Source organism: Anabrus simplex, chromosome 8 (assembly GCF_040414725.1).
Source record: "Anabrus simplex isolate iqAnaSimp1 chromosome 8, ASM4041472v1, whole genome shotgun sequence".
Taxonomy (NCBI): domain Eukaryota; kingdom Metazoa; phylum Arthropoda; class Insecta; order Orthoptera; family Tettigoniidae; genus Anabrus; species Anabrus simplex.
In genome coordinates this window covers 24,453,870-24,470,045 of record NC_090272.1, presented here as the reverse complement: position 1 = coordinate 24,470,045, position 16,176 = coordinate 24,453,870, and the positions used below count along the sequence as shown (strand labels likewise).

Here is a 16,176-nt window from a genome sequence, read left to right as displayed (position 1 = left end):
AACTGACCGCGTGGAATACCTGGACCTACCTCGGGAAGTACGAAATCGGTTGCTGGAAAGAAAATCGAAAAATGTGAGGAATTTTCCCATAATCTCTCAGAAAACCAGTCAGATCACGAATTTCGGCGGATTATATATAAAACAGTAAGCATTCAATATCAATTTCAGTATAATACCGTAGCGAAGCACGGGTATCTTGCTAGTCATAACATATAACCTCAATGAAAAGCCAGCATGGCATAAGAGAATAAATAAACTGAGCAGAGCACAATATGTCACCAAGAATACCTACAACAAAAAGGCCTGTCAATAGCAACAAAATTAAAACATTACAAAACAGTCACTCAACCAGAAATAACATATGCAAGTGAAACCGTCTTCAAAACAACTAACACTGCACAAATAGACAAAATACTCAAGATAGAGAGAAGAATCATTAGAATGTGCATCAACAAATCATACCGAAAAGATGGGCACTGAGAGAGTAGCTTCTAATAATACAGTCTACAAGGAAATAGAACCAGTAATGAGCACAATCAGGAAGAAATGCATTTCATTTTTTGGACATCTAATCAGGACACCAGAGAACAGGATCATCAGGAGAATAATAGAAAAATTATGGAATAGTACGTGCAACATTAAGTGGATTACAGAAATCAAGGAAGATATGGATGAACTACAAATTACAGTGGAAGACCTAACAAACAAAAGTGACAAAATCAAGAAACTCACAGACAAACAAACCAGACTGCAAATCAGAATCAACAAACAGACAATAGGAAGGGTGATTTCCGATGAAGAAAGAAGGATAAGATCAGAGAGAATGAAGAAGTACTGGGCTGACAGGAAACTAAAAAAATTCTTTGTATAAAGTTGGCTAGAGTGGTCCAATGAAGGCCATAAAATATAAATAAATAAAATAATGAAGATGAAAACCTACAACCTGTTTTCCAGTCATTGACCGGGTCAGGGATGGAATGAATGAAGCGAATATAGGCTATTAGTACGATGGGGTCGCCACTCCCAAAGTGATTTATTAATGAATGATAGATGCTATGAAATTAAAATGGAGAGTGTTGCTGGAATGAAAGATGACAGGGAAAACCAGAGTATCCAGAGAAGTCCTGCCTCCACTTTGTCCAGCACAAATCTCACATGGAACGACTGGGATTTGAACCATGATATCCAGCGGTGAGAGGCCGACGCGCTGCCATCTGAGCCACGGAGGTTCTATTAATATAATATATAATTATATTATTATTATTATTATTATTATTATTATTATTATTATTATTATTATTATTATTATTATTATTATTATTATTATCAAGGATACTTCCTTCAAATAGGACCATTTACTAATATTCTCTGAAAGCACAAGTATTCATAACTTTGCACGTGCACACTGATTCTCAGCAACCCATTTGCAACAACATTGGTAGCCTGTGTGCTTCTTTCTATGTGTTTGAAATATTTGAAATAATCAAAGACCCTGCTACATGTAGAATACAGTCGGTTTTCCAATAATTCTTGACAACAAGAAAATTTACATCACCAGAGATACATCATCAAATCTGTGAGATGTGCAGCTCAAAGCTACAAGTAGTGGCAGTCTTCATGAGCGAGTGTTTTCAAAAAAGGTCGACAGAACATGCTTGATGCCCCATGCTCATGCTGGTCACTTGTAATCACTAGTGACACGTGTTCGGTGGGCAAGAAAATTCAAGTAAACAGATGGTTTAATATATTTCAAGGAAGGGTTCTAAAGATGGTTTCATAGGGATATAAAACAAAGAGATGTGCCAGTGCTCTGAAATTTTTGAGCCAATACACTGCACGAAGGGATGAATTATTAGACCACATCATCAGAGGACAAGGTGTGAGACTCCTAAATCCAAGCAATCAGTGAAGTGATGACACACATCTTCACCAAATACAAACAGTCATTTTCAACTTGCAAGATTATGGTAGCCACCTTTTTGGACATATGTAGGTGAACTTGAGGCCATGTGCGACAAAAATAAACAATGAGCATGGAAGAAAATTGTCAGACCTAGAAGTTCCATCATGCAGTCCTTAACAGACCCCTCTGTCTGTAAAAGTCATGTTGCTTCACAACTATACGAGGCCCATGCTGCTGCTCCAATGCAAACTCTCACTCCTTTTGCAGGTATCAATTGGATCTACTGCCCCTAGTGACTACCATGACTTTCTGCATCTGAAGAGGTTCCACATCAACAATGAAGTGAAAATGAATAATCAGAATTTCCTCTCCTTGCAAGCAGCAGGCTTTGATGATGAGGGTGTGCATAAATTTATTACACTCTAAGACAAATAACAATGGAAACTATGTTTGTCTAAGTAGTGGAAGGTGTATAGAATCTGATAATAAAATAAATCACCCAAAGATATTTATTCGTAAATGGTCTTGAAAACTTCTGAAATATTCCTCTAACATCTTCAAGGATCACTGGATCTGCAGGATACACACTGACTAGGGTTATCACGTATAGCATGACATAAGTACTGAAAGTGATGAAAGTAAACAATGTTACTGTAACAATTTAGTTCATGCATCAGTAACCAAATTGGTGTAAAAAAAAATAATCAGGAATTCCAACCAATCACAACTATCTGTGGCCACAATGTTATCATTTTTATGTTAACACTTTTATTTTTTCACACTTACGTGCACTTGTTTTTTTATACAAATTCATCAGAACAGCACTAAAACATCTTTACAGTATACTTTTGACATACTCTGGCTCAAAGAGTTTAAATATTCTCTGATTAGGTTACAGCCAGACCATGACATAACCAAAGCAAACATCGGTAATTTCAATATGTTTTATATTTATTCACTTTTATTATCATCATTTATTTAACTTTGTAGTCAAAATAAATACAACTGCAGATCCAGATTCTCTCTACATAAATTCTGGAGTTGACTTTCTCTTACTACTGACAATTAAACTTCTTGAGACTAAAAGGCATCATATAACTCTAAATATTCCAGTTGGCTATTATACATTACAAGCTTGATGGGTATACTTGCCAGAGATTCTTGTTGACAGGGATCCAACCACCTTCCTTACTTGCGAGACATAGGACTCCTCCCACAATACCGCACATAGAGCCCCACACCATCCAGCGACTGATACGCCCCTTCCAGTTTCTGTGCAGCACTAAAATGGTCCCTGCCTGAACTCCAAGGAACACTTGGAATATGGAGAGGAGACAGCCTGAAACACAGCAAGAGAAGACAATCTCAAAAACACACAAAGTTTTTGTAGGACAGGAGCACATCTCTGTGAAAGTGGAGATTAATATCAAAGACACTACACAAGAATGGCCCTTTGCCATAGGATAATGTGCAAGGATAAACTCACCTCTAAACATTAATTTTACATTTATGGTCTGGTGCACATTCACAGACAACGCCATGACCCCGAAATCCTTAACTCTTTCCTCAACTGTTTCAATTCCAATATTACAGTATCCATTTCACAGAGTAAATCTTCTAACCTGTCATACTCTCCCACCTGTAACAGTCCTCATCTATGCTACATCAAGTAGTCCCTTGCCAACTGTGGAGCATTTGCTAAATCTCTAGATCTTTCACTACCAGGCTCCATACAACTGATAGGTCTTATAAAAAGTTCCACTAAAATTTAAAATGAGTTCTGAATATAGTTCATTTAAGGACCAATATAATTAAACAAAGAAGAAGAAGGAGCTTCCATTTGCAGGCATTTTGATATGATTCCATTTAAGCTGCATCCATGTCAATTATGTCATTCCGTTTTACTCTATCAGATGGTAGAAAACTCAGAACTCTTATCTGGTGACCTATTCTCATCTTCTTGTTCCTGGGTGCAGCAGTGGATCATTGACCCTGATCCACTTTGGCGCTTCATAGATACTACATTACGGAGGGCTTGTTACATCACAACACATTCCAGGTTTCAATGAGACCACCTCTAACCTGCAGAACAGATGCTGCCTGCTGAATTTCAATGATATTTCGACCACTGCAGGACCAGCACCCAACCATAGGAGTTCCTCCGCTAAAAACTGTTGCCCCCTTTTGAGACTCGGGTTATTTAACACCGCCCTACACTTGGTGTTGTGTCACTGGGTGCATGGTCTACTCAATCCCTTGGCTGGCCATCTTCGTACAAGATGGAGAGACGAATGGACTTCTTTCCCCTGTTCGAAAATCTACGGACCTCTGCTAGGTATGATCACAGGATCGTGGGATTCAAAAGTTGATATAGCTGTGCAAAAGAGATAGCTAGTAACAGATAATTCTGCATGCTTTATGATGAAATGCACAGCATATACTCTATTTACAACTTTAGATTTATTCAGAAATTCACCCTCTTTCTACAAGAAAAGTACTAGTGGAGATTTGAATTGAAGACATATTTCCTTTATCTTTTCAATTTTTCTTTCTAACCTCTCTTTTTTGTATCTTAAGCAGGTTCTTTAACCATTTTCGATGCTTCCAACAAAGTAAAAGTGTCCAATAAAAGATTTTTAAGATAAAGTATGTACGAGAAGTCAAAGTTGACTGTGTAGGCAAGGTTGGTCAAGGTCAAGTTACTGTCAGTTGAAGAGAAGCACTAGGATAAAAAGATTGTTTCTCTTGTCGTTACATCTTGATCATCTGCTCAATGTGTTATAAAGAAGCAATGCAAATCCATCCACAATTGTTTAAAGTGTGTACTGGTATTTGTATGAGTCAGTGTGTTCCAAAACTTAGATGAGAATACTTTTAAGAAAACACAGAAAACATGGATCTCTTTAACAAAGACCATTAGATAAACAAGTCTAACCAAATAGATTCATGATTTTCTCATATCTGTTGAGTTTTAATACATTAAAAGTTGCCTGGATTTAAAGCCAAAGGGACAGTTCATGAATTCTGACGACGAAGTTGTTTGCAAAAATGAAGGTCTGTTTCATCTTGTGAGGTAGCAATTGATTGTGTCTAGCCCCTGGAGAGACCTGGTCGAGGTCTTTCTATTGCACGTCGGGAGTGTGTGATATGATGACAATGAGATAGGGAGAGGGTGAAACTTGGTGTTAGCACATAGTCTACTCCTGCCGTACAACACCAAGGGGTCTGCTCAAGGCTTAACGTCACTGACTAGCAGACAAATCAACAGTAACAGCGTCATATGCCCTCATTCCATATGAACACTGAAAAGAGATACAGAGCCCAATCTAGCTCTTCTACTCTGCCAGCCAACATTTTTGCACTAATGGGACTCAAACTGGCTAACCACAGTGTCAGACCACAAAGCCTTAACGATCATGGCCACTGGGTGGAATAAATGAAGTAGTCAATATCATGTGTCCAATAATCATTAGAGCATTTACTATCAATAACCGGTATATTATTTTTATTAGTTTTATAATCTTGCAAGTTTTGTCAGTTTCCATGACTATTTATGATGAAACTAAATTTCCATTTACATGATATTAATTTAAATTCACTGAAGAAATCAATAATATTAAAGATAAAGGTTAATGTACTTGGTTACAGAGTTCAGCTACACAGCTGCTCATTTTTAGAAAAACCAATAAGTACTTAATAACTTAAATAATTTCACACAAATTTCCATGTAGGAATTAGGTACAATATACTAGTACAGTTCTGTGTTTGTTACAGTATGTTTGATAAGAATGTATGATGTTTTAGAACAAACTGAAAATTCATTCAGCAGCATAAAAGTGCATCAAAATGATGGTTTTGCACATTATAAAGATTTGGAACAAAATTGATGGCATAACTTACAAAGTTCTGATGCAAAAAACTTATCTCATTTTAAATTTGTGCACTTATTAAGTTTTTGGAACTGAAGATTCGTATTTCAGTAGTTACTTCTTATGATGTTGATATAAAGGGAAAAGCAGTACAGTATTTTATAAGTTAAAACAGCCTTGCTAATGGAGGGTGCAACAACTACAGAAGAAAAAGAACATTATCTCAGCATGGATCCAGAAATGCTTGGTGCTGTGCTGTGGGTTACAAGTACACAAGAGTACATTTGGAAGCCATGTGCAGTTGTTCAGATAATGAAGCCTGCACTCTACACATGGTATTACAAAAATATGTAACACACATCTCGAATTTTTTTTCCCAGCAAATGAAGGTTCTTAAGTAAACACCGATCCTACTTGTGGTACTTAATAATACAGCAACCAAGCATTTCCAGGTCCATGTTGATATATATGAGGAACCATGGCTCAAGTTTGACCCACTTTCTTCATTACACCCAGCATATTCAACATTTTTTCAATGAGCAGAAAATAATTAGAGGTAATTGCATTTTTCTTTTGCTTAAAAGAATCGGAAAGGAAGAAACAAGTGTCAAGTAAAGTCGCATAGAGACAGGAACATCAAAAGGAACACATAATAGGATGAAGACAATAACGAGTCATGTGGGAAGAGGGTCATAGAAAGGACAATAACCATTCTTCATACCCTGCCGTCTTCAAAAGATTGGCTCTCTCCCCATCAATCTCAGTTTTCTCATCTCCACTTCCCAGTTTCATCAGTAGGGCAGGCATCAACACTCATCTTGACAGATTTTCAGTCTTAATTTTTTAATGTCCCACTAACTATTTTTACAGTTTTTGGAGACACCAAGGTACCGGAAGTTTGTCCTACAGAAATTCCTTTACGTGCCAGTACATCTACTGAGATGAGGCTGATGTATTTGACCACCTTCAAATACCACCAGACTGAGCCAGGACAACCTGACATGTTTGGCTCATGTCAGCCTCGCTTCTTCAGTCTTGAAGTGGGAAGTGTAGGATAAGAAGGTTGATTTTTTTGTTTTTATACAATCTGCTTTACATTGCACTGAGAGATAGGTTTTATGGCAATGAAGGATAAAAGGAAAGCTCCTTGAAAGTGGTGGAGTGTGATATGTCATGTCATGTCATTATTGTTATAAATATGTAACAGTTTCAAGTAAAACAGTACCCAGTAACCCTCATCACAAGAAAATGACCAGCCATGAAAGCTTGCACACATTAATTATCAAAAAATAAATGTGTGTCCTCTCATGACAAAATTTTTGTTTATGTTTATGTTTTAAATCAGCAAAAAAGAAAAGTAACATAGGTACATAAATCATTTCACTAAAAGTTCCTTGTACAGTTCCTTCTTCACACATAGTGGAGTAGAACCTCTATAACCGAGGGTTAATTTCATACAAGACTAAAATATTGTCATGGTCATAGCAGCCGCCATGTCAACTGGCAGTGGGCCCAGCCCGGCACTGTATAGACCCACCCCTTATGCTTCAACTGCGCCAATCACTAGCAGCGCTTAAGGCTAGGCAAGTCCCACTCGCTTCCGCTTGCGGTCCTGTAGCAGAGGAGTATGGAAATGACTCCACGATTAATCTGGAGTGTTCCATATCACGATGTTCCTGGATCCATCCAGCATCCGGACAATTCTAGAAGAGCCAGCGCAGGTATATAAGAGAGGAACAACCTGCCTGGAGTTAGTGAGAGTTAGACTGCATTAGAAGTTGGTGTGGTTCAGTCGTGAGCAACTGCCAGTGTAGTGAAGTATGTGAACTGCCATGATTATCAGACTAGTGTGCTACAGTGAGGACTGTCGGCGAAGGAGAGAACGTGTAGCCGTGTGACGCGGGACCTTGTGTGCGAGTGTAAAATTGTGCAGTGTGAGAACAAGTGAGAAACGAAGGGCGAGAGAGCGCACGAACTGTGTAAGTTTGTGTTATGAGCCAAAGTTGTGTGTAGTCTTGTGTAGTTTAGTGCATAGCTAATAAATCTTAGTATTGAAGCTACCAGTCTAGTGTTAAATGATCATACTACCCCGCCAACTCGTTACAATATTAGTGTACAACTAAAGTAAATTTCACAATAACTTTACTACACTGCAAACATTGAAGGATGCAAGCACTGTTCTTGCTTTTTAAGTAGCACGAAGTTCACCTGTGTATGATGACAAGCAAATAAATAGTGTGTACCACATTTACCGGTCAAATTTTTTAAATAATTGTTTCCGAATTGACCCCAATAGTCTCCACATTATCTCATTTAATCAGGGTTTTACTGTATCAAATGTTATTCTCATTTTGGAAATTATAGACAGCACTACTCTGAACAATTTAGCATGCAATACAACCATCAACATTAGACCATGCTTATTTAAATGATGGCATTTAGATTAGCGACCAGAGCCGTCACATGGATGGGGGTAGGGGGGCGCCGCCATGGGTAAAAAAGGATATTTTATGCGTTTCTAGTCTAATTCTACAGACGACTGTATTGGTCTCTGTGTTATACAATAATACAATGGACGCATGGCTGAGTGGGCACAAATTCTCTCTATGTGTAATGTACTGTAGTAACTGTGTATACTGAGCAGCACTGTCCACTGTGGTAGCAGATGTAGGATCGTGACTCATCGGCACCGGCGAGTCGACATCAACACCCCAGTGCGCGTCGGACACTGCTTACACTTGCCTTGGTTACTTGGGTTTATAGTGACATTGATATAGACACACCGTTGCTGTCTACGCCAATTGCTAATAGTTTATTCTTCCGTGCGTTACGAGCTTTATGAATACTGAGCGATGTTGTTGTGAAGTGCATAGTGATAGTGATTAGTGGAAAACTCAAGCATTATGTCGAAAAAGTTGTCAGGGGCGCAAAGGAGAAATTTGTACAAGGAAAGAGAGTTAGCGAATGAGGCTTTATTAAGTGCCAAAAATAACTAATTTATTTAAGACTAATACAATACAAAATGTTGCCGTGGCTGAGACCAGTACGTCTGCACCTAGCTGTAGTTCCTCTTCACAAAGTAGCAGTCAAGAGGCCAACGACATTGAATTTGTACCTGTACCTTCCCCTACTGATGATACCGTTACAAGTGATCGTGACCACAGTATTCGTGATAGTGATAATGGCAATAAAAGAGTAATAGAACTGTCAACAGACACTGAAACTGAATTTATTTCTAAATCGGAGTAGGTGCCGGTGATTACTTTAGATCCTGCAACGTGGCCAGGGCACATTCGACATGATGAGGTTGTTTTGAAAGGGCCGACTAAATATTCTAAAGAAGACCATGCTTACCCAAAAATTACGAAAATAGGCACTTTTCAAACCAATTTCGGTATCAGATTTTGGAAAATGGAGAAAAAGTATCAGGGCGATGGTTGATTGATTTAAGAAAATCAGATTCTGTCTATTGTTTCTGTTGTACATTGTTTAATCCCTCATCAAAGTCACATTTTGGTTAAGCACTGGCTTTTAACTACTGGAAAAATTTGGCAAATCTTTTAAAATCCCATGAGTTGTCACCAGACCATTTAAAAAATATGGCTACGTGGTTTGAAGCAGAAAAAAGAATTAAAGGAGACACATCAATCAACCAGGACATCATGAAGCAAATTGAAATTGAGGGTCAGCATTCAGAAGAAGTATTGTGTGGGTTAGTGAAAATTACTTTATATCTAGCAGAGCACAATATGGCTTTTCGTGGGTCATCTTCCGAAGTTTTCACAAAAAATAATGGAAACTTTCTTGGACTTGTACAACTTTTAGGAAAATTTGATAGTGTAGTAATGGAAAACTTAAGATGTACAACTAACAAAGAAATACAATTTCATTTATTAAGTGTGTCAATACAAGATGAGGTAATAGCTATACTAGGTGACCCAGTAAAGCGAAGTATCTTTACGAAAATAAAGGAAGCCAGATTTTTTCTGTTATCCTTGATTATATTCCAGACATAAGTCACAAGGAGCAAGTTTCATTAACGATTTGCTACGTCGCTGAAGATGATGATGGGAAGATTCAAAGTAGAAGAAAGCATTATAGCGTATCGAGTTGCCAAAGAAACCACTGGAGAAGCTCTCGCTGACTTGCTGTTCAAAGAAATTGAAGAGTGTGGTTTGAACATGACAAACTGTCATGGTCAAGGATACGATAACGGCACCAACATGGCAGGTGTACATAAAGGAGTTTAGCCGGTGTACTGGGAAACTTTCCTTTGGCTGCATACATAACTTGTGGGTGTCATAGCCTAAATCTAGTAATCGCTGACGGAGAAAAATCATCAGTTAAGTCTACATCTTTATTAGGTATTTTAACGTCTCTTTACCATCTTCTCTAGTTCAATGAAGCGCTGGTGTGTAATATGCGACCATACTAAAGTACTTAATTTAAAGCAAGTGTGTGAAATGCGTTGGGAATCACTCATAAGCATAAGTGTTGTTCAGGCTGTTAGATACCAATACGCGGAAGTTAGGAATGGATTGGTTGAGTTAGGTGACAAAATTGATGACCCCCAAACAGCCTTTGAATTTCAATCTTTGACTAATCGGATGGAAGACTTTTTTCCTTCATCATAACTTTGATCTTGTGGAATGAGATTCTTTTTGAAGTTACAGTATAAGTCCGCTATGGCAAGTACGGCATAAAATGAGAACCCCGTTATAACGATAGGTTTCGTCCGTCCCTTCGAAATTCCTATATTAAACTGTGTATTATCCTTCGGTTACAGTGAGAACCTATCACTGACGCATCCGTTATTACGAGCGATTATGCACGCTCCATTTTTCCGTTGCCGATATTTATGCACCCAGTCATTATACTGTATGCGATCGAGCATCTTCGGTACCGTATCGTTTTTCTCGCTATGCCCACCAGCGAGCTCTCTCGTCGACATTCGAAGGCAATGTCGGAGTCGATTAGTAATACCCGCCGACTGCTCTTCCGCGAGCAAAATGAAAGGGGAGAACATATTTTCGTAATAAATGCGTAAATAACCTGTCTCATAGCCGTTGTTAACACATTAAAGATAAACGCTGAATAAACGATCGCTTAATTTTAATGCTAAATACCGCAATTAAATAAGAATGAGATAGGCCTACACCTCAAAATATGGCAGAGTGCGTCATTGATTACGAGGTTCGTTTATATTTTCTCGCGTCCGTTAAATTACGGAAAGGCTATTATCATGTAAATTTATAGCGAGAAGGTCATAATTTCTCTACTTCCGCTTGAAGTATGTTTTCATCATACATATGAAGGGTGCAGGGAAAGAAAGAGCTAAGTCACATTTTTAAAATTTTGAGTAGATGGCATTTAAACATTTTAACTCTGCTTACCAACTATATTTTCTAAAGTGAATATCAGTTATTGTTATTTCCTACTAGATATATCATTTTTACACAATTTAACTTACATCTGGTGTAAAAACAACATTCTATGTTCGGAAAAATGAACATTGCTCTTCTAACTACACAACAGAAGGGGAAAGAACGGGGCTATTCATACAGAGGGTATGTGGTAAAAATGGTGCTCCATCCATTATTTGACAATTTTTCAGTTTTATTTAAAGTAATTTACATACTGTATCATAACTATAATTATTATGGAAATGATAGTGAATGTGAACGGACAATCACATCGGCAAATAAACCAACACATTTCTATTTTAATTATTATTTTAAGGAGGAACTTAAAAAACTTCGCTTATTTTACCAACAATTTGTACAGTAGACATTTGTACATTAGTAGAAATTAAGAGTATTGATTCATAGTGAACCGTAGATGTCACTGTTTAACTTCAAATCAAAATCAAATCAAAATCTCTTTATTTGCAAATGATGTGTCTACCTCGGTGGCAAATGGTACACTAAAATACATTATTGTCAAGCACTAAATTTTAAATTAACAAGAGACAAAGAAAATTTTCCTAGAATACAATATTATACAATTTACGCTAATAATTTGTTCTATTAAATACATACATCATCCTTAATAAATTTATATTGTTTACAAAATTCTACTTATAATATCTTACAAACATAGTCAACTCATATACAGTATGTGAAATTACTTCTAATAATAATATACAACTTGTGATAGTACATATATCACACCCCCCGAATTATATGTAGAAGGTAGAGATATTATTGTCAGTATTCGATTTCTATTATTATTATTTCATTTGTATATTTTGCCATTTATATTGGTAAGCTGGAAGATATCCACATATGTAGGTATGAGTAATTTGTTTTGCACGAGTGGGAAAACATTGCTGTAATAACTCTGGTCATTTGAATGAGTCATATGGCTACCCCAGTGTCTGTTGTGATGTACTTGTGTCAGGAAATTCCATTACTCATGTATATATATCCCAGCCTGATGAGATAAGCTTGTTGTTGTACCAGGGAAAATTTGGTGATTCATGTAAAACTCCCGAGTGTTTGTTTATCTCTTGGGAGAAGGGAGAAGTTCAGGGCATGTCTTGACAAGAGGTTCGCTCATGATTGGCTGGCAAGCACCAATCCAGACGTCTTATCTGAGAGGAGGGGGATGTTGATGTCTATAAAGGTTGATGATACGGCGGCAACCAAGACATTGTATGGAACATTATATGGAAGATTGTAAGGAGACTTTGATGAGAGACATTGTAAGGGTGATTGTAGAGGTGATTGTACAGGAACGAGAAGGAAGATAACTACAACCAGTGACATTGTATAAGAGAACTACAACTGACGCACTGTACGGGAAGGAAGTGGTGCTGATACACGGTACTGGAGTGACACGGCTGCAATGGACTGGACTTCAAACGTTCGTGGAGCGTAGTCTAGTTATGTGCGTGGAAAGTGGCTGATTGTGGAGAGTGCTTGCGCATTAAGTATTGTAGCACTTGTGGCGGCCTAGCATTATATGTTGGTGAAAGCTATCTCAGACTTTCCATAATTTATGTTGAGGATAGACAGACGTGTGTATATATCTTTACAAGTGTTAAAATATGTGAACACAGTAGTACAAGGTACAGTATCTGTGTGATGTGATAACTGCCGATTATGAGAATCGGTAAGTCGAATTGATATAGAGACAGTGAAGGGTATTTATCTTCATACATGTACATTGTTCATCGGACTATCTACAAATGGTAGCTTAGTTCTCGCTTTCGTTTTCCCACGGTTTTCATTATTGTTGTTGTTGTAAATATGGAGTCTTCCAGCAATATTTTATGTGTGTATTATATGTATAATGTTGTATGTTGATGAGGTGCTCATGCACGGAATTTGTTCAGAATATAGTTAGCTATTTTAGAAACAGTGTTATTGATGAACCTAGGTGCAGTTCCCACCTAATTAGTCGTTTTCAGGAGGTTAGGTAAGGCCTGCAGCAGATGTACCAGTACGCAGCATTATGTACACGCCCTGGGATATAAAGTTTATCATGCTCTTATCTAAATTCGAGGGATCCATTCTGGTGAACTCTGGCGCCCATACTACGGACATTTCGGTTAATTATGCTTATTAATTTTATTAAGTTTTTGAGTAATTTTATTTATATATTTTTATTCATGATTTATTTATCAGTAGTCATCAACTTGTTACAAACTGGTATAAGATTAAAATTAACTTCACTCCACTCCTACTCTCTCGGGAGTGCTTGAAAGAATGCTTGGGCCTTTGGTCCACAGAATTTTGCCAGGTGTTGCAAGTCGTCATACTTTGCCTTAGATATTGGGATGGAACCTGAAACAAAAAGTAATTCGACCATAACTCACTTTGCTCCTCATGTGTAACATTATTTTCCATTGGTGGATACGGGGTTACATAGTAATATAAATTTAACTTACCAGTACAGTAGCTACGTCCTGGCAAGAAGAATTGTCCTTTGGGAAGCTGCTTCTGGTTTCTGGAAATCATTTCCTGATCAGTCCACTCCCCCGTGTATGTGCAGCGGAACTTTATTCCTCTGTCATTGTTGTCCAGAACAATCTCGCGAATAGGTCGAGTGGGGAATTTCTTCTTGTAGAACTGAGAGAGGTGCACTGTCCACTTCGCAAAAATGAAATCACTTATGGCAGACGACGTGGCAAACGGTTCTTCCGATGAATGAAGGAGCCGAACTTGAAAAGGTGAGGGGTTTTCTCTGGCTGTGCTGAAGACGTATGCCCAGTCTTCAGGGGTTTCAATACGTGCCTTTTGGTTAACTAGGCCCATGTTGCGGTCACACTCCATGTAACTGTGACCTCGAATAGGGAACGTTACTTTGATTGAATCAAATCTCTTTTCAAAATGAACAAGATAGTGAAGAAATCGAAAGACAGTGTGATTCTTATTTTGTCCTGAGCAAGGGTCACAGAATATTTGAATGTCTCTAATTTTCATGGGCAGATGATTATAAAAACAATCATGCAATAACGAACAAACGTCATCACTGCCTTTCTTTCCTTCAACTTCTGTATAGAGATAAAACTGACTTTCAGCACAGGATAGTCTATGAATATTGAATACTGGTACATAAAGAGACAGCTGTCTCTTGTAATAAGCATCATTAGTTGGTATGTTACGGATAAGCAGATTTCTACCGTAATCAATACAGATTGCTTCTGTTATGCTTGAACGTTTACAACGTATCCGCGCTTTCCGTTTTCTGGCATAGAACGTGTCAGCCCTTGTAATATGGACCCTATTTCCAACTGAAAGTCTTCTTATTTCATCAGAAATTTGGGCAGCTCTAGCAAAGTCCCCACAGTTTGCTTTTTCTTTCTCTAAAGTGGTGACCTTTGCTTTGTATTCATCGCAGGTAGAACAAGTGTCCGTTCGTGGGTATCCAAAACTGATATTGAATTCATTGTTGAATACTGAATGGTAAATTTCATACGAAAACTGGATCGTAGGATACTTAGTTTTAAACATACCATACATTCTCTTAATATTGAGATCTTCAGCTAAGTATGCTTTTTTGGTGTCTCGTATACCATACTGACTGTTTTTTGAGGGAAATGATTTTATATATTCACGAACAGCATCTAAACTTTCTTCCGGAATCTTCCACGGCCGATTGGAATGCTTTCCTCTCATGTTTTTTGGACTTATACCGGTGATTTTAAGACCTCTTACCAGCCGCTCGACCCTCTTTTTACCACTGCCATGAATTGCAAGGAAAGCTTTACGGCATACATCGTAATCATTCGTTACACCAGCACATCCCCTCACTCTGTACTTGTACGTGGCTTGTTTGGCAGTACTTGCTTGACCCTCCAAGTTTCTAGGCCGTCGACGAGCGACTGGTAAGACAGAAATGAGACCGCATAGGTATGAATCTTGGATGTCCCTGCTTAGCATGAGATTAAAATTCCTTAAAATGGTTTTCCTGTTTTCCTCACCAACCACATCAAAACATTTCATCTTACAATTGCAGTTCTGCCCCATTACATGACTACTTAGGTTAAGTTTGGTCCTGACCTCTGACATTCTCCCATGACGAGTCCTTTTCTTAGTTACCCTGTGCTGATCATCCTTATTAATTGAAGAATCTGATAGTTCACTTAAGTCACACATATTGAAGCATTAATGAACACTTTCTTGCTGAATAATTCACAGAGACTCCTAGAACAAACTCTTACACATTAACTAACCTCCAAATGGTACAGTGGAGGGAAATAATAATTAATATGACAGGGCTGGTAACTTAAAGGTTCAAAACTACGTTTAAGAGCCTGTTTATTCCCTGACTTACTGGACATGACCCCTTCTTTCCCAGTGCACTGTTTCTTGTTTTTGATGTATTTGTGGACCTAGCTCCTTCTTTCCAAATCCACCTGAGGTGTTGTTTAGGACCGAGATTAAACATCTCATTCACATTAAAAAATTAAAAAATGGACTTAGCCCTTTCTTTCCCTGCACCTTACATATAGTACAGATAAGTTAGGATATGTGACGCTATTTGAATAACAAAACTGAAACGTTTGCCACAAAATGCGATCGATCATCTTCGGTACAGTATAGTTTTCGCGCTATGTGCATTTGCGAGCTCTCGCGTCAACATTCGAAGGCGATATTGGAGTCGATTATTAATACCCGTGGGGCCGATGATCTTCGATGTTAGGCCCCTTAAAACAAGCATCAAGCAGTAATACCCGTCGACTGCTTTTCTCAAAAGAAAATTCGAAATGAAAGAGGATAAGACGTTTTTGTAATAAATGCGTAAATAACGTGGCCGATAGCAGTTGTTAACACGTTAAAAATAAAGGCTGAAGTAGACGATCTCTTAATTTTAATAGTATACCGTATACTGAAATTAAGTAAGAAAGTGATACACCTCAAGATATGGCAGGGTACTATCACTGATTTCTGAGGTTAG

At 37.9% G+C, this 16,176-nt stretch overlaps 1 protein-coding gene across 2 annotated transcripts in view; it reads right to left on the bottom strand.

Annotated features, from left to right (window-relative positions):
* The window catches only part of Hgsnat (Heparan-alpha-glucosaminide N-acetyltransferase), a 643,222-nt gene that overhangs the window by 45,016 nt on the left and 582,030 nt on the right, over window positions 1-16,176 (bottom strand). For both annotated transcript variants that reach the window (XM_068228844.1, XM_067153049.2), the window contains exon 11: window positions 3,056-3,242. In XM_068228844.1, the coding sequence (XP_068084945.1) occupies window positions 3,056-3,242 (187 nt within the window). The remainder of the gene's footprint in view (window positions 1-3,055; window positions 3,243-16,176) is intronic.